A 22,794-nucleotide genomic window follows, 5' to 3' on the forward strand; every position below is an offset into this window, starting at 1 on the left:
TTAGAACCCAAAACCTTAAGGTAATCAGAACCCAAAACCCAAAACACGAAAAGTGGCCGGTGCACATCCCTAGGAACAAAAAAAAGAGCCAAATTATCTGATTTTAGAAACAAAATAGGGATTTTAGCAAAAAATAGGGATCCAAAACCAAAACACTGAAGGGCGGTTTTGCCAAAACCAAAACCAAAACACAAAGTTAATCTAGATGCAAAACCAAAACATGGGGGTCAGTGAACATCTCTAGTTTTGACACATGAAGAGCACAGATCTGAAGGCAAATCGTGTAGGTGTGTTCACAAATCTGCATGCTCATCGGGACTTTCAGTGGTTGGTAAAATCTTTAGAGATATCTCCTTGTGAGCAATTTTCTGTAGTATGTACCCACCTTTATTCAAAGAAAACACTGGCTGCAGTAGCTGACCAGCACATAGTCTAAACCTGCCACATAGTAATTGACCTATAACTATGGGGCACATTTATCAATATTAACATAAAGTGAAAAATAGTTTTCAATCCTTATCGCAATGATAAGGAATGAACTATTTCTCACATTTATGTACAGCCCTGCACAGAAACAGCAGTTCCGAAAAACTGCTGTTTCTGTGATAAAAAAAATCATACTTACCCCCCTCTTCGGAACGCGATATCCCTGGATCACCTCCTCGTCCTCTTCAGTCTTCTTCTTTCAGTAATTGCGCATGTGCAGTTCTTTGAACTGCACATGCGCACAAACATCTCGCTCGATCTCTGCAAATATAGTTGCAGAGAGCGAGCGGTGATTGACAGGGAGGGATCACATGATCCCTCCACACATGCGCTGTCCAGCTCTTCGGAGCATAGCTGACAGCACTGAGATTTCTCATTTATGATAGCTGGCGTAAATTATCAAGACAAGTTCCCGAAAAAAACTATTTTTCGGAACTTGTTAGATTGCAAGAGGGAGCAGTCACCATACTATTGACTGGTGACTGCTCCCCAAAATGAAGCAGAATGCAAAGCAGCAAATATCCACGATATCTGCTGCGATGCACCTTTAATAAATATGCGGGGGACACATCGGGCATGGATTCTACGTTATGTGCACGATAGTGCACCATCACAATTTGTTAAATATGCCCCTATATCACTGAAGTGCTGCATCTAAAAACATACCAGTAGGTTAATTGGCTGCTGACTAAAATGGACACTAGTGTGTATTTACTTGTGTGTGTTTTTATGTGTGAGATTTAGACTGTAAGCTAAAAAACCTCAGGGGCTGATGAGGGAGGTGAATGACTACATATTCTCTATGCATCGCTGTGTAATATGACTAGTGCTTTATAAATAAATTATAATGATAATAATTTTCAACCGTATATTAAGAATTGACACCGTCGTGATAAAGAAGCATTAGAGTATATGCCTAATCTCACAAAACTTTCGATTTGGCTCTTACACAGATAAATACATTAACCTCTTAATTACTCAGGTTGCCACAGTAGTTTATTGTGTTATACAGTGTGAGCCCTTCGGGCAAGGAAGATAATATATAAATAAATGGTGATGATGATGATAATTAAAATATAAGATCCAACTTTGAATGCAGCTGTCACTAAGCTGCCTTGCAGGCTTACGGGTCAGTAAATAAGGATTTTTGTTTTGGGTAACTGCGCCCTCTAGTGTCCGTCCTTAGAAACTGACACTTTGCTGTGATGTCACCGGTGAAAAAGGCAACTGCTAAAACCGATTTTTGTTAAGATCCCTGAGACGTGTAGTTGAGCAGCATGTCATCACACCTACAGCTCAGCATTCCTGACCATCTGGATCCAGGCTCTCAGGCAGCGGCGGACACATTTAAGTGTGCTCTAATGGACTTCCAAGCGTTATAAATCAACCCTCCCAGAGTAACCAACAGGAGAAAAAAAGTTGTCCATGTCGTTTTGGCTGATGTGTCCCGTGTCAGTATGTGCCCCCATCACAGGGTGCACTTAGCTGATCCTGGATCACGTTAAGGTGATCTTGCTTGTTTGCAAATAAACATCCAGATACTTCTAGCCTTATGGACTACAGTTTGGAGATGACAAGTGAGAACGCATCAACTTTTGGTTTCCAGCCGAACGTTCCATGGGACAATGGAACTTCCGCAGCTGATAATCGCACTGATGCCAACGGGACTTTGCCCATAGACCTTAAAAGGGCCATGCTGGTTGGGTTCACACTGGGAGCCTTCATATGCGCCGCTATTGTGGGCAATATCATGGTCATAATCTCTGTGGTCACCAACAGGCAGCTGAGAATCCCCACCAACTACTTAATTGTCAACCTGGCCATAGCTGACCTTCTGCTCAGCACCACCGTCTTGCCCTTCTCAGCCACTCTGGAGATTGCCAGTTTCTGGGTTTTTGGGAGGATATTTTGTGACATGTGGGCTGCTATGGACGTCCTGTGCTGCACTGCCTCCATATTCAGCCTGTGTGCAATCTCTATAGACAGGTACATCGGAGTGCGCTACTCTCTTCAGTACCCTACCATAGTGACCAGGAAGAGGGTCCTGCTAGCTCTCCTGTGTGTCTGGATTTTATCCACTGTGATCTCCATTGGACCATTACTGGGGTGGAAACAGAAAACTGCCACTGACGAGTCTGTCTGCGACATAACGACAGAGCCCTTTTATGCCATATTCTCCTCCCTGGGATCTTTCTACATCCCCTTGACAGTGATCCTGGTGATGTATTGCAGGGTCTATGTGGTGGCCAAGAGGATCACCAAGAATCTGGAAGCAGGTGTGATGAAAGAGAGGATGGATTCCAAAGAGCTGACTCTCAGGATCCACTGCAGGAACATGAATGAGGGATCTCCAAACAGCAAAGCTAAGAGCCAACAGACTCGCAGTTCCTTATCTCTCAGATTGCTCAAATTCTCCAGGGAGAAGAAGGCAGCCAAAACCTTGGGAATTGTGGTGGGCTTGTTTGTCCTCTGCTGGCTGCCATTCTTCACAGCTCTCCCACTAGGTAAGATAACGTTTCCAATCTTAGCAATAATATATTATTACTCAGAGTGCTTAGTGGTGGATCTCTGTGTTCAAGTCCCTTTAAAGAAAACTTCATTTTTCTAGCATTCTAATTAAGATATACAATACTATTCCTGTGCATATTTGAGTGTATAAACTTAAGTAGTAGTAGAGTCCACTGCTGAGATGAAATCGTTAGATCTAATTGAATTACCTTGGTGGTAAAATTATTATTTTAAATTGAAAGAACACTTATTGTCCTTACTAAACAATGCAAATAAAAACATAGGAAACATACTTGTTTATTATTAAAGAAAGATCTACAAATCATATATATATTTTTTCAGTAAATACAGTTTCAACATAATGTCTAATTTATTTACATATTGCTTACATGTACATAATATTTCATTTTTAAACTTTTACTTGACAACAGTTTGTTTGTAGAGTGTCCTGTATACATTCTATTCTGATAAACTTCTAATTATTTTTCATTCCCTCAGCTTTCTAGAGATCTACAAAGAGTCCTGTTGTAATTAGACCCTGAGAAAGTCACACAATAATCTCATATGTAGAAACCTGGAATAAATCCAGATTACAATGGATTTAAATTCCTTACTTCCTTAACCTCTGTAGCGATTCAGTCGGACTCCCAGAATTCTAAATACCATGATAACTACATGACACAGAGTTTTCACAATCCATAAAAACAGTTCATATATTTTTGTATTGTGCTAACCGCATTATAACAGTGACATGCTCAGGTCTATTAGATATTTACATTCTTGGAAAATTGGTGATATTGATAATAATAGCAAAGTAACTATTTTTTTATTATGTTTTATCTATATATTTGCACAATCCAGTATCGTATATTTACTGTTTTGTAGTGTTCCTGATTCTGTTTGTAGTGTGTTATTAGCTTATTGATCTCTTTAGAGAATGTAACATTTGATATATATCTGTTGAGAAATTCACACTTTAAAACCAGTGTAACCTCAAAATTAGATTGATAACTTGGTTAAATTCATAGTTTAATATAAAATAAATAGTTGTGTGATGACATCTATTGCCTACATCCTCCCACTGGAGAATATTAGAAATCAGTGGGTTTGAGATGAAGGTGTTGAGTGAAGCTGATTTGACCAATCAGCTTCTCCGGAGTCCCTGTCTTCAGACCCACTGACATTCAGAGTTCTTTAATTTCTACAGCCTTAATAACTCTTAGAGCCAGGGCACAGGGGCGTGGGGAAAAACCGCCAGTATTATTACTGATTGGAAACAGGTAGGCAATATATAGAAATATTCATTTAGCTGGAGGACTAGTTTAAACCATTTAATTATTAAACATCTGCATTTTGTAGGGGAATTCAATTTGTGAAAATGATTTAATAACGAAACCACTGATGTACATACAATCCTATCATCACTCGCAATAACAGCAAGCATTATTTTTAGGAAATGCAAAGGTATTTTTAATTCGTGGCAATGGAAAAAAAAATATTACATGTGCCTTATAAATGTAATAATTATTCTTGCTAGATAGTAAATAATAAAGTTAAAATGATGTCTGCTGCAGACTGTAACAATAGAGGAACTTTTCAATCAGAGTGTTCCCCAGAGTTGGATCTTTACAAGGACATATTGTCTCAATACGCAGTGGCCAAACCCTTGAAAACATATTTACTGGCAACTTTATAAAATGTTTACTGACAGCTAACATTTTTACTGTCACATTATGTAATTCTAAAATGCATAAAAGGTGAAAATACTAACCAAAAAAAAGAGCGAGAGATCAGGGACTAAAAATTGTGGGTCAAAGCTCTATTCGGTATGAAAATGATTGGTGTGGTGAAAACTATAGGAAATGTTATACTGTCAGTGTCATATTTATTTGACAGTCAAAACATTGACTCATTTTTACTGACTGTTTGTACATTTACTGACAATTGGTAATCATGACAATATCATCTCTTTGGAATGACAGTTCAAGAAAATGCGGCAAGATACTAAGGCTGGGTACACACTACAGGTTTTTCACCCGTTTATTGTGCCAATCACACAATAAAAAACCATTAGGTCCGATATCGTATTAGTGTGTACGCTCCAATGATCATGTTTTAACGTTCCAAAGCACAATCGTTTCATTTGATTTTAGAAACTGACTAAATATGTCTGTAAACGATGGAACAATGTTGTTCCAATTCTGCAGTGTGTATGCACTCACCATCATCAGCAGCTATTTATATAGCGCCACTGATTCCGCAGCGCTGTACAGAAAACTCATTCACATCAGTCCCTGCCCCATTGGAGCTTACAGTCTAAATTCACTAACACACACACACAGACAGAGACATACACAGGTCAATTTTGATAGCAGCCAATTAACCTACTAGTATGTTTTTGGAGTGTGGGAGGAAACCAGAGCACCCGGAGGAAACCCACGCAAACACGGGGAGAACATACAAACTCCACACAGATAAGGCCATGGTCAGGAATTGAACTCATGACCTCAGCACTGTGAGCACCAGCAGTGTAGGCAGATCCCCATAGAGGTTACAGAGTCTCAATCTTTTCAGCAGATGGCTATGACAGATAAAGAGCACAGATCTGACGGTAAATCGTGTATAGTGTGTACACATGAATCGGCATACTGATCGGGGCTTTCAGTCGTTGGTAAAATCATTAACGATATGGTATCAGGAGAAATTTTCTGTAGTGTGTACCCAACCTTAGCATGTAATCAGTAGTATAGACAGATATAATTTTGAGCAGTTTGTCTACTAAAGGGAACTTACATTTATAACATATTATATAATCGTTTTACAAAAAGCACGAAGCAACTTTTGCACTAGTCTGATCATTGTAACTTTATGTATTCTGAACACACATCCCAATCACTAGTTTCATGTCACTCAATTTAAATTACTGAGACAAAATAAAATGTAGACATGATGATCAGTTCCTATAATAATGTACATTCTCCAGCTAGCTGGCACTGAATCTAATCATTGCTTCCAGCAAGTGTCTGTTTATTATTTTACATTCACTGCTATTATTTGTTATCGTAATAAAAAAAAACAAAAAAAAAACAACAATCAGTTTTACATATAATTCTCCGGCTACATGAGCCACATAAGAATTGTACTTATTGGTGAATTATTCAGTGCTACCATTGCTGGGCGATATTAAAATGAAAAATGTGTTGTTGAGAATCAGTAACAAGACACAAAACAGTTTCTTTTTAGAGATGTTCATTGACCCCCGTGTTCTGGTTTTGGTTTTGGATCTGGATTAACTTTGTGTTTTAGTTTTGGTGTTGGCAAAACCGCCCTTGCGTGTTTTGGTTTTGGTTTTGGATCCCAGTTCTTTCTAAAATACCGATTTTTTTTTTTGCTAAAATCACTTATTTTTGCTTTTTGTTTCCCCCTACATTATTATTAACCTCAATAACACTAATTTCAAGTCATTTGCAGTCAATTTTGACCACCTCACAGGTCACAATATTATTTTCATACACTTTCAAACAAAGACTACAGATTTAGCAGACCTAGGGGCATATTTAATAAAGCACGATAGTGCTTTTAACGGGTCATTAAGGTGTTCTCCTGTCCTCCGCAAATTTATTAAGGGTGCATCGCAGCAGATATCCATGATATCTGCTGCGTTCCTTTGCATTCCTCTTCGTTTTTGCGAGCAGTCACCATACAACAGTATGGTGACTGCTCCTGGCCACAATCTAACAAGTCCCGAAAAAACATTTTTTTCGGGAACTTGTCATGTTAATGTACGACAGCTGAAGCTGGCGTACATCATCGGATCTGAAGAAATCTAATGCTGTCAGCTCTGCTCCGAAGAGCAAAGCTGTACAGCGCATGTGTGGAGGGATCACATGATCCCTCCCTGTCACTCAGCGCTCTCTCTCTGCAACTATCGTTGCAGAGACAGAGAGGGGATCTGTGTGCGCATGTCCAGTTCTTGGAACTGGACATGCGCAATTGAAGAGTGAAGAGAAGACCCGGAGACAGCGCTTCCGAAGAGGGGGGTAAGTATGATTTTTTTATCACTGAAACAGCAGTTTTTCGGAACTGCTGTTTCTGTGCAGGGCTGTACATAAATGTGAGAAATAGTTCAATCCTTATCATTGCGATAAGGATTGAAAACTACTTTTCACTTTATGTGAATATTGATAAATGTGCCCCCAAGCCTGCCAGACCTATTATTTGTATTTCAGCAATGACAATTAGCAATGGAGCAATGGAGCTCTCCTGAATGTCACTGGAGACTTTGAAGAACACTGCTACCCCCTCCTCTTTCTATTCTACCAATGACACTGCCCAATTGCACTACAGACTGCCAAGAACTGTGCTACCCCTTCTGTGTCCCTCTGTGAAATAGCGCTGGATCGCCATGGAGGGCGGTACTTATAGAATCCAAAGCTCCCAAGATCCAACGACCGAACGAAGGGCGTGCAAAAGTACCGATACACGATTCGGTACTTGGATCTGCTAAGTTCGGATGTGTTCGGTTCTCAAGGAACCGAGCCTGAGTATCTCTTTTTATTTTCTAACTTTACTGTACAATGTTTTTTTTTTCTGCATATCCTACAGGATCACTTAAGCTAAAATGACTAATAATCTTCTATAGTATTATATTACTTTTTGTTCAATGGCCTGTTTATAGTTTGCATGCAAATGAAAGGCTGTTTTTAAAATCTTCAGTAATTATATTATATAAACCGTGTTATATTTTAGGTTTTCCGTTATGAATGTTGCTAACGTTTGCTATTTTGATCTAAACAATTATAAAGTTCTACTCTCCAGCCTCTGAATGTTAGTGTCCACTTCTATTCAGATACATTTTAGTTATATATTGACATATAAAATATCTGAATTATACATGTTAACAGGTGTATCATGTAGTTATCTCATTGTTGCATCAAGTAATCTCTTTTTACGGATTAAAAATATTGGAACATTGGATCATTTAAATGATAATTATCCCTTTCATACTAAAGTCTTTCCTGTGTCAGTTACATTCTAGTTTGGCTTGGCAGGCCTTGCTTCCTTGTTTTCAAAATTAATTAAGTATAACGGGTTTCTCCACCCTATGAGTATTTATTTATCTTCTGCATTTCTCTGTCAATGAACGATACTTTATGAACTGTGGAGAATTATTTAGATTTTTGTAACTTACCTTGAAGGTCTAAATTCAATTCAAATAAGTTCTACTAGAATACTGAACATTCCGAGGTATCTTGTTCATCCCAGTTCTAGGGTCTTCTGATGCCTGTTATGGGTGGGTGATGTTCTCCTCACTCCTACTGTTGTTTCATACAGGCAGCGGAGTGGTTGATGTCCCTCATCCATAAACTTCCCATTCAGCAAATGATAAGCTCACAGTGGACAACACACTTTTACTAAGAAAATGGACTACCTCATTAGGAATGAGAAGAACTTTACTGGACCATTACAGACATCAGAGGTCCTGTAGAACGGAGGGGTAAATAATGTCCAGTATTATAGTATAACTTGAGCTCCTTTATTACGTTCAGTGGTAAAGTGGTCCTGTCCACTACACACATTGTAGGCAGCTATTTATGAGCTGAACCAACATTCACGAGAATGGAAAGGGTGAATTCACTAGGAACCACTGACGTCACTGAGTAACTGCGTTTTCACCAGGTGTGCTTAAAATTAAATAAAAGGTGCTCTCATATAATAGAGCACTTATAACAAGCACAGATATATTCATCCCAACGTTCCGTATACTGACATGAGACACTTGGAAGCTGTGCAGGGGAGGCAGTGTTATTTTCCACTCTCCCGTAATATGATGATGGTGTTGTTCTCGTTACCAGGGTTGGAGCCGCCCGCCTGGGAGCCGGGGTATCCCCCAGTAGGCCCCGACCCTGATCGCTCCCATTTTCAATAGTGGGGGGAGCGGGTACCATAAATAAAAAATGTGATCGCGGCACCAGCGCCCCTCCTCCCTTGTCTCTGCTCCGTTCACACTGAAAGTCGGGCGTGACATTATTATGTCCGACGTTCATTGAGTAATGGCGCAGAGAAGAGTCGGCAAGAAGACAGAAGACAAGAAGAGAAGAAAGAAGCTGATAGAAAAGGTAAGTGAAAGTGAAGTAAGGGGGAGTAAAGACAGCATGGCAGAGTGTTAAGGGGGAGTAAAGGCAGCATGGCAGAGTGTTAAGGGGGAGTAAAGGCAGCATGGCAGAGTGTTAAGGGGGAGCAAAGGCAGCATGGCAGAGTGTTAAGGGGGAGCAAATGCAGCATGGCAGAGTGTTAAGGGGGAGCAAAGGCAGCATGGCAGAGTGTTAAGGGGGAGCAAAGGCAGCATGGCAGAGTGTTAAGGGGGAGTAAAGACAGCATGGCAGAGTGTTAAGGGGGAGCAAAGGCAGCATGGCAGAGTGTTAAGGGGGAGTAAAGGCAGCATGGCAGAGTGTTAAGGGGGAGCAAATGCAGCATGGCAGAGTGTTAAGGGGGAGCAAAGGCAGCATGGCAGAGTGTTAAGGGGGGGCAAAGACAGCATGGCAGAATGTTAAGGAGGAGCAAAGACAGCATGGCAGAGTGTGAAGGGGGAGCAAAGCAGCATGGCACAGGGTGATGATGGGGGCCCTGGAGAAGGGGGAACAAAAGCAGTATGGCAGAGTGTAAAGGAGAGCCAGGAGAAGGGGGGAGCAAAAAAAGCATGGAGGGCGCAGTGTGATCATAAGGGGGCACATCATGGTAATGAAGGGGCACAGTAATGTGTGTGTGTGTGTGTGTGTGTGATGGCACACCAGGTTTGTGGCAATGTAATGTGTGTGTGGTCGGTGGTGGCTAACTAATGGGTGCTATTTTGTTTGTCGGGTGATGGTGGGACAATTTAATTTTATAGTGGGAACTATTAATTTAAGATGGGGTGATTTGGGGGCTATTAATTGAATGTGGGGCTGAGTTTGAGGAGCATGACGTCTATTTATTAAATGTGAATATGAATTATTTAATGGTAGTGACGGTTGCAGGAAATAGGTATATTTATTATACATAAATACTATTAATTTATTGCTGGGGATGTTTGGAGGGAGTGAAATAGATTTATTTATTAAATGGGAATACTATTACTTTAATGTTGGGGCTGGAGGAAGGCCTAAGTATTAATCGTGGGTCCTATTGATTTAACGCCGGGGCTTTTTGGAATTTTTGAAATGTGCCCATTTTTTCCCAAATAGGGCCCCCAACATTCCAGGATCCAGACAAGCCGCAACTAAAGAAACCAGCAGCCACAGGTGGTGAAATTGATAAGAACAGGTAGGACAGTCTGCCAAATGTTCTAAGTCTAGTGGGACAATCCCGATTTTTGGTGACTGTTCTGCCCAATCTAAGGGGCGTGTGAAGTCTGTGTACTCTTTATATACACACTGCATTCTTTATATACTACACTATGGCGCTAGCTGTCCTTCGTGGGCTGACTTCCTCTAGTGTCTGGTCTCGCCTCTATTATGGATGGCCACACCCGCTCTGGTGGGCCCCTACTGTTGCAGTCCCCCGGGGGCCCTTCATGGCCCAGTCCGACACTGCTCGTTATCCATCAAAAGATTTCAGGATAATCTCACTAATAGCAACATACATGCCAAGATTTAGTTAATTTCCTACTTGAATATAAAGGAGCTCAGTAATTATGGTGTATGTAGCCGAAGACAGGTTCACAGTACAATAAGGAACGTCGGATGCCATGATTCTCTCTTACAGGCACAGGAGAAACAGCTCTGAAACGAAGAAATATATCTTCTCGATTGTATCTTTTAATAACATTCTATTACCAAAAATACTTGTTTTTCTATGGGAAAGCTTCATTTAAAAACAAAAACCTCAGTAGGTAACATCCCCTTTAAAACACAGCCTCTGTGTGTGGTCAGTGTTAAGAACAACTTGCTACTGAAACCCAAGACATTTGGAACAACCTAAACTGTACAGGAAAGATTACAGCTCTGATTGTGCTCAACGAATGGATTGAGCGTGAACAGATTGTGGGACAGAAATCATTTCCATATACAGAGATGACAGCTCGTAGCTACCCAGTAATGACAAAGTTAGCAAAGGTAAAAGCTTAGAAACTCTTACAAATGTAATATCAGCCAATCTGTGAGAGCGAAGCAACCAGGAAACTTAACTCCATTGAATATTCTTCCTATCCATGCAGAAAATCTTCAAATACGGGAACTGTCAGGCTGTAGTGCTGTGCAGTGCTGCTAAAATAGTCCTTGTGATGAATTGGAGGCCAGGTAAAGATACCAGATGCCAAAAGTATTTGGCTAACGTCAGTTCCAGGCCTGGACTGGCAAGCTGGCATTTCTGGCATTTACCCAAAAAATCAGAAGAGGTACTCAGCCAAAGTATAATGTCACATCAAAGTCAAACACCTTTTTTTATTAAAAAAAACCTCTTGAGCATGTCTGCAAGTTTTTATGCAGGGAGTTGCTGTCACGTGATTGGCTGATTAGATATTCGCATTAATGAGCAAGTGTACCTAATAAAGTGGGCACAGTGTAAATCAAGTTTCAAATCTATTATAGATATAGAAGTGGGAGATTCCTCTGGAAAAACTGTGATCATATATTACTTCATTATGGGTGCAACTGTAATGAGTTTACACTCATTGGGCCTGATTCATGATGGCACGCATAGTGAGCACAATGTGCGTGTGTTTAAAAATGCATGTAAATCGGATATATACGTACGCCTGCATTCAACAAGGAGCGGATATGAAGATACGTCAGGTGATGAATACGGGTCTAGGTCATACTTACCAACTTTCTGTTGGTGAAATCCGGGAGCCTGCAGAGAAGGTGGGCGTAACGGGGGGGCGGGGGCGCGCTCCAAATGGTGTCATTTTGGACCCGCCCCCATGACGTGATGACGCAAAATGCGTCATTTGACAGCGGGGGGCGGGGCCAAACGCCGCGATTCACCGGGAATCGCGGCGTTTGGGACTTAATTCTGCCCACTTCACTAGGAAGTGGGCAGAATTATCCAGATGCGGGGGATTGCCACACTCGCCTGGGAGCCCGGGAGACTCTCGCAAAACGCGGGAGTCTCCCGGATATTTCGGGAGAGTTGGCAAGTATGGTCTAGGTCCGCTCTGCTTTAATATATAAGACACTGCAGGAGACATCCAATACATATGTGGAATATAAAATCCCAAAAGACGGACAGAAAAGAAAAACGGTTCAATTTATGTCACCTGTTAATTATATAGTCATTAACGACAAAACATTTAAAAATAAAAAGTGTTTTTTTTTCTATGAAATATATTTATCAGGATGTTGTGAATGTCTACTGTACATTAAATAGTTTTTACAGTTGCTCCTGATTGCAAACACATTATAGCATGCGTACACAGCCGTCATCAGCACTTAGACTAGACCTGTAGCTGGAGTAAGAGATACGGCTGAAAAACAAGTACCTGAGATGCCCAGAGCTTGGATCGGACGCTTCTGCGTGCGCTGGAGCTTGGTACGCCGTTACTGTACAGTGATTATGGGCAAAGCCGACCCGTTCCCTTTCTGACATCGTAGGCTGTAGTAAGTGTCCTTTGCGCTCGTAGATGAACTGAACGTCGCTGCGCTCTGTGGCGTACGAGCCGGTTCTGGGCATGCACAGAGTACTTGTGCGCATTGTACACACAGAATCGGCGTTTACATGTCTTGATGAATCAGGACTATTGTGTTGATTTTGGTGAATGCTCTAAAATAAATATTCCAAGTTGAATATTTCTTGTGGTAAAAATTGGATCGGAGCCCTTCAATGTTGTTGTTTATAAACAATCTACAAATAGTGCACCTAGTATAAAGATGTAACCAAAGCCTGCTGGTATCAGCATTCAGGCTGACGTGTTCAGTTCCTATTAGTTTGGATTAAGTATTCATTGTATTAAATGTTACATGTGCCTTAACATAAGTGGGATTACTATTTATATTATTGATGCACACATAAAAATACAAATAAGATGTAAATACTTAGCTGAGTCTCACTAATGATGGGTGGGGTCCTACTTATCTGTAAAACCGTCCTAGATGATGGTACCCTCACTGTGCACTCTGCCCCCCCATTGTAGTGTTATGGTTAGACTCTCTACTGCCCCCTCCTGGTTCACCAAACTAGAGAAAGGGTGCACACCTGTTAAACACAATCTATTTGTATTTTAGTCCAGACAATATATATATATATATATATATATATATATATATATATATATATATATATACATAGAGAGAGAAATGCATATATATATATATATATATATATATATATATATATATATATATATATGTGTGTGTGTGTGTGTGTGTATATATGTGTGTGTGTGTATGTATATATATATATATATATATATATATATATATATATATATGTGTGTGTGTGTGTGTGTGTGAATGTTATTGGCAGGTCTTTATATCAGCCAACTTGCATTTTCAGGTTTAAAATGTAGGTTGTTTTTAAAGTTTAACCCAAGCTGAATTTTCTCCTTCTAGGGACATTAGTTTCGGCTTTTGCCCAGTATAGCTGACATTCGTTTGGTTTTATGATACATTGCCCGGGTCACAGGGAGCCAGATAAAATATTTAGCTTCAAATGTGCATGTTGTAGGCACTGCCAAGCACCTCTGCCAGCTGACACTTATATCTGTATCAGACAGCATGACTGCACTGGTAGGTGACCTCTGTCTTCAGCTATTGTGGGACTGCAACTCCCAGCATGCCCTGTTTAAAATGTGCAACTAGATGTGTTTTTCTGAATAAAGTGTGCCTGTCGCCAGAAGAGGGCGTGGTGTTTTACTTATTTATTGTTTTAATGAGTTCTCTAAAATAAACGGATCTGTTTATGACCCCACGCATTTTCTATACATTAATCATCATTTTTTATTGCAGTGATAAGAAATGAATTAACGTATCTATTTATTAAACTTTTTCAGCCAGGACATTGGCCCCGGGAGGTGCCTGTCCCGGCTAATAGTCTATAGTAAAGTTATTGCGATCACTTTACCTACGGGTTCTTACGGTAATTTTACAATTTGCATTAGGAGAGAGGGCAAGAAGAGCACGAAGCCTGCAGGGAGGGTATCATTAGCTATCGGGATCAAGCACAGAATTTCAGATAAATAGTGCATTTTCGCAGACCCAATAGACACATACGCGGACTTTATTTGCGATTGAAGAGGTTGGGGCCAGCCTTTATAACCTCCCCTCCGGAAGATCCTGGAGGGAAGGTCCTGTGACCAGTATGTGGGGGCGTGGTGTGTGGCCCCGCCCCCTGCTATAAAATGCCAAGCATTGCAATGCGGGGGTGGGGCTCGATGATGCAAATTTGTGCTATTAAGCCACGCCTCCATTGCAGTCCAGGAGGATGCCTACTTTTCCTGGAGCCCGGGAGGAAATTCGGGAGCCTCACGGAAATCCTGGGAGGGTAGGCAAGTATGGTATATATCAGTGGCAGTATGTCCCATGTGCTGAATCCTCACTTTCCTGATCAGTAAGAGTGATGGAAGAGCTGGCATTCAAGAGGCAGGCTGTCATAAGAAGCTTATGCTTATGTAACTCACTAGTATGCAAGAAGATAAGCAGGTAAAGTCTCTCATCAGTATCCCTCATGTATGTCAGCGCTTCGAGAAACCCCTTATTCCTGGTCAGGAGAGGGGCCAGCAGGGGGGCATAGGCAAACCAAGGGGGGTTTCCTAGTGCCTGGAACCCCCTTCCCCCTGAGCCTGGGGCACTGTATAATTGAGGTGGCTGGACTCTGTCTCCGCTTCACACGGCTCTGCTTGAAAAGAGCTGCGTGCACCTAACAGTAGTGCATGCAGCATTGCCCATGTATATTATGGGTATAGGGAGAGTTGGAGAGCAGCCAAGTACTCTCTAAAAATATAGCCACACCCCCATGCATGCTGGTCACACCCACTGGTGACGTGGTGTGGAAACTCCCCTCTGCAAATCCTGCGTTTGCCCCTGGGGGGACCTAGTAGATTGTGCTATTAGTAGTATATAAGATGTGATACAATATTGTCTCTCTCCTGGGAAAGAGAGGAAAACACAACATTCCAAAAACTGCTTTCATTAAAACAAAATGGTTTGGGAGAAATGAATAATGAGAAAGTAGATTGCGAACTCCAAACTTTAACTAAATAAATAAACTGTTCTCTAGAAACAGATATACAGTGATAAATCCCCGTCTTTACTTTTCATAGCTTTATTTTGAATAGCGTGGAGGTGACATGTGAAACCTCTCCTGGTAATAATGATTCATTACTTCCAGCAAAAAATAGCTGCAAATGTTTGCCTTCCTGGGGGAGCACTATTTGATCTAGGAAATATTGTGCCAACACACTAAGAAAATTACACAATTGAAGGAAATAAATAAATCTTAACTAACACAATCCCCTGGTGAATCGTGACCTAAAAATCATAAGGAAATTAATATCAAACAGATGTTTTGTCCTCCCCTATGGTGCTAATCCCAGCATCTGACGCATCTGACAGGCGTAATAGCTATAAGACAAACTGTAGGTGTTTTAAGAATATTCTAAACTGTTCCAGGAAAGAATATAACCAGATTAGGGGCAGGGGCTGGCTGTCATACTCTAAGGGGACAAGACTCGGATCAGCAGCCTATTAGGATCATTTTAAAGGAAAACAATGCAGGTAGCCCACTATGGGTCCGGCCCAGGGGGGGGGGGGGGGCTACCCCTCAGCACAGCCAGCCTCTGATTAGGGGTGTAGGTAGCAGGGAAACTCTGCTCTCTGCAATTCGCCCAAATTTGAACTCAAGGGGCCTGATTCATTAAGGATCTTAACTTAAGAAACTTCTTATTTCAGTCTTCTGGACAAAACCATGTTACAATACAAGGGGTGCAAATTAGTATTCTGCTTTGCACATAAGTTAAATACTGACTGTTTTTTCATGTAGCACACAAATATCAACTTTAAATTTCAGTGTACAAATAAGTTATCAAGTATTTGTGTGCTACATGAAAAAACAGTATTTAACTTACGTGCAAAGCAGAATACCAATTTGCACCCCTTGCATTGTACATGGTTTTGTCCAGTAGACAGAAATAAGAAGTTTTTTTAAGTTAAGATCCTTAATGAATCAGGCCCAAAATTTGTAAATTGTGACGAAATTCATGTTTTAAAGATTCTTCCAGCAAATTGGTGATTAAGCATTTACACAGCCCAGTTTTCATTTCTGTCAATTAATCATTTTACAATTTTGTAGAGCAGACGGGCGTTTTAAACCTAGCTATCTCCCGTGCTGACACTCTGCAGTGAATGGGGGACAGAGCATCTTCAAAGTGTAATTATGCCCTTATTATGGGACTAATGTTCCCCCTTCACTTCTGTGTGTTGGATTGGGAGCAATTAAATCTCATTTTGCTCTATTAATGCTTCCAGAGATGCTCTTACAGTGTGCATAACGATTCCCAAACAGGGTCGACTAATCAAATATAAAATGCAAACATTTTATGGAATTTCTTGAATTTTAAATTGATTAAAATATGTAGCGACAATCGAGAAACTCAATCAGGTTTGACCATGTTCAAGCTGGTTTGAGAAACTTTCAAGTCGGTTCGTACATGATTGACACTTTCATGCTAAATGTTATGCTATTTGATATTTTTTATTGTGACCGGTGAACCTTGAGCCAGAACAGATCTGCGAATTTCGAATCACAAATTATAAAAGGGTTCTGTTGACAATATTACTGTGAGCATGGTCTTGGCTGTCGAGCTGGTGAGACTCTATTGGATTTCAAACCGGTTTGAAATGTTCTGGCAATTCTAAACACTATTATATTTTCAGTTGGTGCGTCTGTCTGCTGTAATAAGAGAGATTGGACAGACTGTCTAGTGATTAGTGCAGCAATGTATCAATCAGGGTATTCTAAGACATACACTGAGATCACAAAGCAAGTCAGGTGGTGGTTTCTACCCTGGGTCTCTGTATCTTACCCCAAATTCGTCACTGGAACTGCCACAGTCGCTTCTGAGCCACTAATATTCAAGTAGCCGTGAACAGAGATTATCCACTAAAAGTGGCTCCTGATTGGATCGCAGTGACAACTGTCCAATCAGATCAGAGGTGCTCAAACCCAATTTGCAACAAATTTTGACATCAAAGTAGAATAGTATTCCATTGTTGTAATACCTATCATAGTGTATGAGGGAAGATTCAAATCACATGTTCAAATTAGGCAATTAATATATGAAGCATAATTATATCATCCCACTTTCTATATAAAAGCACTAATATTGTGTTCACTCAATGCAATACATTGTCTTTTCACAGTCACAACCAGTGGCAGAGCAGAACATCACTAGGGCCCCACAGCGATGCCTCTGTGGCCCTCCTGGAACCCCTCTCTGCTTTGTTGAGAGTGTATGTGGTCAGGCTCAGAATAGGACTTTTCAGAGCAGATAGGGGGTCTCGGGGAGTGCTTCAGGGCCCACCAGGATGGGATGTGGGGCCCTCAAAGTGGACCTCTGGGCCCTTTGCAGCTGCAACCCCTGCACCCACATTAGTTCCACCAATGGGCACAACCAAAACGTCTGAAATAAACGGTTTTGGAAAAATAAATATCTTATGGGAATAGCAACAGCGCCACCTAGAGGGACAAATCATGATATATGGTACACACAAAGTTGTCACTATTAAAACACCACCTAATGTAATGTAATATGATTTAATCTTGACAAATTTACGACACTAAGAGGCCAAATAACCAGAGGAGCTCTACATGTGTATTTAATGCTAGTAAAAATGCATATAAAATGCACACGTGTTTGATTAGTGTTGATTAGTACTTTCATGTTTATCATTTGTAGGCTTTCCAACGTGTTAAATTGTGGCAATGCCCAGAAATGGAACAAGCAGTGTTTCAAAGGAACGCTACCGAAAGGCTACTGAACTTAATGCATGAAATACACCTCTGAGCATGTAGCTATAAACAGTGTTTTTTAGTATTAGTCCCATTTACATATACCTCCCAACATTACCCCCTCTGGACAAGGGGGGAGAGGCCACATCCTCCGGGTTCATCTAACGCCACAGAAGAGATAGGCTACCCTCAACCTCCCCCCTAATAAACACCACTGAATTATCACACTTAAAAGAGGTAGGTGCATGGGGCACCCGCTCTCCGTGGTGATGTCTCTGCTCACAAAGGTAAATTTGGGCACACTTCTCAACTTCCCAGGACATAAGTCCACTCAAAATGGGACTGTCCCAACTAAAAGGCTTGGGGGGGGGGGACATTGAAAAGTTGTATAAAACAAATTTAAAAAAAACACCAGTGGGCAGGAGGCCTAAATGTGCACAGATGTTGTGGTTGGATGTTCTCCTTGAACTGATTTAGTATCAGTAATTCAAATTAAGGACTGCTGAAGGTAACTGAAAAGCTTGTGCATCACTGCGTAATAACCATAACCTATTGAGGTGTATTTATTAATTTTGCTTAAGTCCTTAAATCTACACCAAGCCCACAATTAGCTTTTATCTGTTTAGTGCAAATGAAAAATTGAAAGCAAATGTTTTATTAGTAATTCTCCAGTAGTTACTGGAGATTTGTCACATTGGCAGCATGGTGGCTAAGTGGTTAACACTTCTGCCTCACAGCGCTGGGGTCATGAGTTCAATTCCCGAACATGGCCTTATCTGTGTAGAGTTTGTATGTTCTCCCCGTGTTTGTGTTGGTTTCCTCCCGGTGTTCCGGTTTCCTCCCCACACTCCAAAAAACATACTCGTAGGTTAATTAGCTGCTATCTAAATTCACCCTAGTCTGTCTGTCTGTGTATGCTAGGGAATTTAGACTGTAAGCTCCAATGGGGCAGGGACTTGGGCAGCACGGTGGCTTAGTGGTTAGCACTTCTGCCTCCCAGCACTGGGGTCATGAGTTCGATTCCCGACCAAGACCTTATTTGTGTGGAGTTTGTATGTTCTGCTAGTGTTTGCGTGAGTTTCCTCCGGGTGCTCCGGTTTCCTCCCACAATCCAGACATACTGGTAGATTAATTGGCTGCTATCAAATTGACCCTAGTCAGTGTTTCTGTGTGTATGTATATGTTAGGGAATTTAGACTGTGAGCTCCAATGGGGAAGGCACTGATGTGAGTGAGTTTTCTGTACAGCGCTGCGGAATTAGTGGCGCTATATAAATAGATGATGATGAACACTATTAGTAAATTACCCTCATTGAGTGGAATTTACAAACAGACCATTAAGCTGTTATGTATATACTAACACATGTTTAATGATTTATCCTTTAAAAAAGAATTGAAAAACTAATAACACATATTGATTTCCTACAATAAAGTCAGTTTAGAAAAGTACTTGTTAAAAGTGGATGTGACCAAATTACTGTCATATTCAACAAATGTTTTTGTAAATAGTTTTCTTCAAATGGTCTTTATTTATTATTTACATCCCAAATGAACAGATGTCTTATTTAAAGGTGTTTCAACCTTAGTGCTATTTGCATGCGCTGTGCACTCTCCGTTATAAAGTTTACAAGATTTTAAAATAACTTATTTTTTAATCTACAGATTAATCCAATAATTCTCTATTTGATAATGATCAAACTGATTCAATATTTAATATTCCAGTAGTAATAATGTTTAATTGACAAACCATGCGCAAGAGCAAGGCATCAGAAACATCGTCCTAGCCCAGGCTTACCGAATGAAATATGAAGACGTTTACAGTGCATATTTATAACACAGTACAGTGCACTTTTATAACAATTTATAACACTTGCACTGACTGTTTTTGCAGTCCAGTGTGATTGGTAGACTTTTTCAGAGCAGAACGTATATATATATATAACGTTTGCCCTATAAGTGGCGTATTTAATCATCTTAGCAAGATCGTAATAAAATAATAAATACTAAATTGTCATAAAAATGTAATGTTTGATAACAATAATTTAATAAGAAGACATGTTAATAATTAATAATTAGATATGAATTTTCCTAAAGACACTTCAGAATTCTTTAGAAAGAAATGTTTGTCAATTCCATTAATTGTGTATTAAACAAACCGTAAAGCAAAATTAGTTTTTCAAAATAATACATGTTTTGCTCATCTTTCCAGGTGCTACATATTACCGGCATGTGTTTTGTGCTGCAGATAATAATATTGACATAAAGACACATTTTACAACTATAATATATTAATACAAATAAAACATATTTCTTTTATTACAGAAAGGGAGATTTTTTTAGCATTTAGTATGGCAGTGTCTGTTGATTTATTGTTGAACTTGCTTTGTTGGGGGTAATCACTTCTTAGAAAGTGTGTTTCTTGAAATATGTTTGCTATACATTTAAAACCACGGTACCATTAGGTTGCGTGATGCCAAATACCAGATTCCTAGAACAGTGATTGGTAACAGCCGACCCTCCGAGCCTTCTACTGCGGCCTCCAGCTCCTTTCTGCTTTGTTGTCAGATAGATGTTTCTTAGAGCTTGTAACACTTGGTTAAAATGCCTGCTTATATGTTATTACAGAAAGGTGTCTTCTTCTTTGATTAAATGTATTGTTTTAATTTATTACTGATTATAAGGGTAATGAGGGGATTAGAAGGTTAGATCCGCCCATGCGGATCCTGAAGTGTATCAGGTTGCCTATCAATGCTCTAGAACCAGGATAATTATGGTCTATGCCTTTAGCAGCTACCTGTGACTAAGAGCTAAACTTTGACACCAGTGTTAGCTTGGCCCCCATATCTTCCTCACATAGTAATAGAGGCTTATTCTTAGGTGGGTGCTTTAGGCGGAATTTTGAGAGACGTTACAGCCGAAAATGGTCCATGAGGCAGGAATGAAGTTACACTGAACCTATAACGGGCAGTGAGTGTATAGCACTCATATAAGTGCAGGCAGCCAATCAGAAGGTTCCATAGGGAGCCAAGCCCCTGCAGCCTAGGCTGAACAGCGATCAAGTGGCCACAACTGTAACCTACTCCCAAGAAGAATCCGTGGTGACCAAGTGGCCTCAGGGAAGAGCAGGAACTCCCAGTGATTTGTGTCTACACCCACTGCTCCGGACAGGTTTAGTTGCAAATTCCCACTGCTGTATGTTTTTTTGCAGAAATCAATATCTGGAGAACATATAGAGTTGTTGGCACACCGTTGAAAGGATGGTGGCACCTGGTGGTATGGCCACGCTAAAGGGGATCTCACCCTTCTCCTGATCGGGAGATGGAAGGGAAGTTTCTGTTAATGGATAATGGTCCTTATCTGTCCATAGCCGTAGAGCACTGTTAGTAGTAGGCTGACATGGTGTTGTGTTGGGTTTGGAGATACAAAAGGGTGGATTTAGGGATGCGAGTGATGTACAGTAAGGGCATGCCATGGTCTAGCGCACGCACATTCATCCCATTCAAGCTCTGGGCATCTCTCAGACACGTGTTTTTTTAGCCGTATCACTTTCATCAGCTACAGGACAGGTGTAAGTGCCGATTGATAGTGATTGACGGCCTCGTATGCATGCCACAACATGTGTTTGCAATTTAAACAACTGTAAAAATACATTGTATGTACAGTAGGCGTTAATAACATCATGATATATATATTTCATGTTCACTTTTTATCTTTCTGTTTGTTTTGATGGGACTTTAAATTGCACATATGAATTGTGTGTGGCAAGTGCCCTGTAGACAGAGCTGTACTTATACTACTTATACCCGTGTTGAAATGGAAATTTTTCTTCAAATCCGCTTGTTCTTGTCTACGGGCATTCCTGCCATTTAATTTCCATCCATTTTAAAATACACATTCCTTTAAGGATAAGGCCCTAAATGTTTAGATAGATGTGAGAGTAAATCAATGGATAGGTATATGCATCAACACGATAGGTAGATAACTAACTAGATAGGTTTGTAAAATAAAAAATAAATTAAAAAAAGATATATATAAAAAAAATTAAATAGTAACAATAAATCATTAAATCAAACTGTTAAGAATTATGCATATGAAGTGATACAATGTGCTCACCTAGCCCATATCTTATACAAAACCTTTAATTTAATTACATTTTTGTATGTGTTTGTGGTAAAATTAGTTGAATTTTTTTAGTTTTCTAAGCAAATATAAGCAGCAAATGATGCAATACTATTTTTAACTTTGAAGTCACGTATGAGAGTGATACACTCTCAGTTAGAATGACTACATTTCTCTTTCAAATGAAAACTGAACCACAATTATAGTCATTGCAAAATTATCAAAACACCACCCCCCCCCAACCCCACGCGTTTCACAGGAATACTCCCTGCTACTTTAGGAAAGTAATAATGAATAAGGCTGGTTTTAAAGATAAACTATTTAGCTCTGATTGAAGCAGAAACTGGGGTTGGATAACATTTGAAACTTTGACTTAATGTTTTAAATACATAGCGCCCCCCCCCCCCTCCAACACACACACTTCATATCAAGATACAAATGAAACATTTGCCCACTTGCAGAACAACATGGTATGGTCAGGCATGTACTATCATTGCAGGAGACAGGACTTACCCTTTCAGATCATGGCTCCTTATTACTCTGCCCAACCCTGTAGCACCAAATCGTATAGCATACAATTTGCATTCTTTATATTTGTTTTGTTGAAAGCTGAATTCTGCTGTCTACGCTGGTCTGCTGGGGCACTCATGTGTTCTCCAATGATGGTGTGGAAAAGCATATCAATGTTTATTACTATTTGATAGTAATAGATTATGTGAGACATGGCACATGAGGAGTAGAAATGGAAGCCTCAGGATGG

At 40.3% G+C, this 22,794-nt stretch overlaps 1 protein-coding gene across 1 annotated transcript in view; it reads left to right on the forward strand.

Moving 5' to 3' along the window:
* Nucleotides 1-1,721: 1,721 nt before the first annotated feature.
* Nucleotides 1,722-22,794, forward strand: part of ADRA1B (adrenoceptor alpha 1B) — a 38,178-nt gene continuing 17,105 nt past the window's right edge. Inside the window, exon 1 of the mRNA XM_075210170.1 lies at nucleotides 1,722-2,990. Coding sequence (XP_075066271.1) covers nucleotides 2,039-2,990 — 952 coding nt within the window. The 5' untranslated portion in view covers nucleotides 1,722-2,038. The remainder of the gene's footprint in view (nucleotides 2,991-22,794) is intronic.

Source organism: Mixophyes fleayi, chromosome 4, assembly GCF_038048845.1.
Source record: "Mixophyes fleayi isolate aMixFle1 chromosome 4, aMixFle1.hap1, whole genome shotgun sequence".
NCBI lineage: Eukaryota > Metazoa > Chordata > Amphibia > Anura > Limnodynastidae > Mixophyes > Mixophyes fleayi.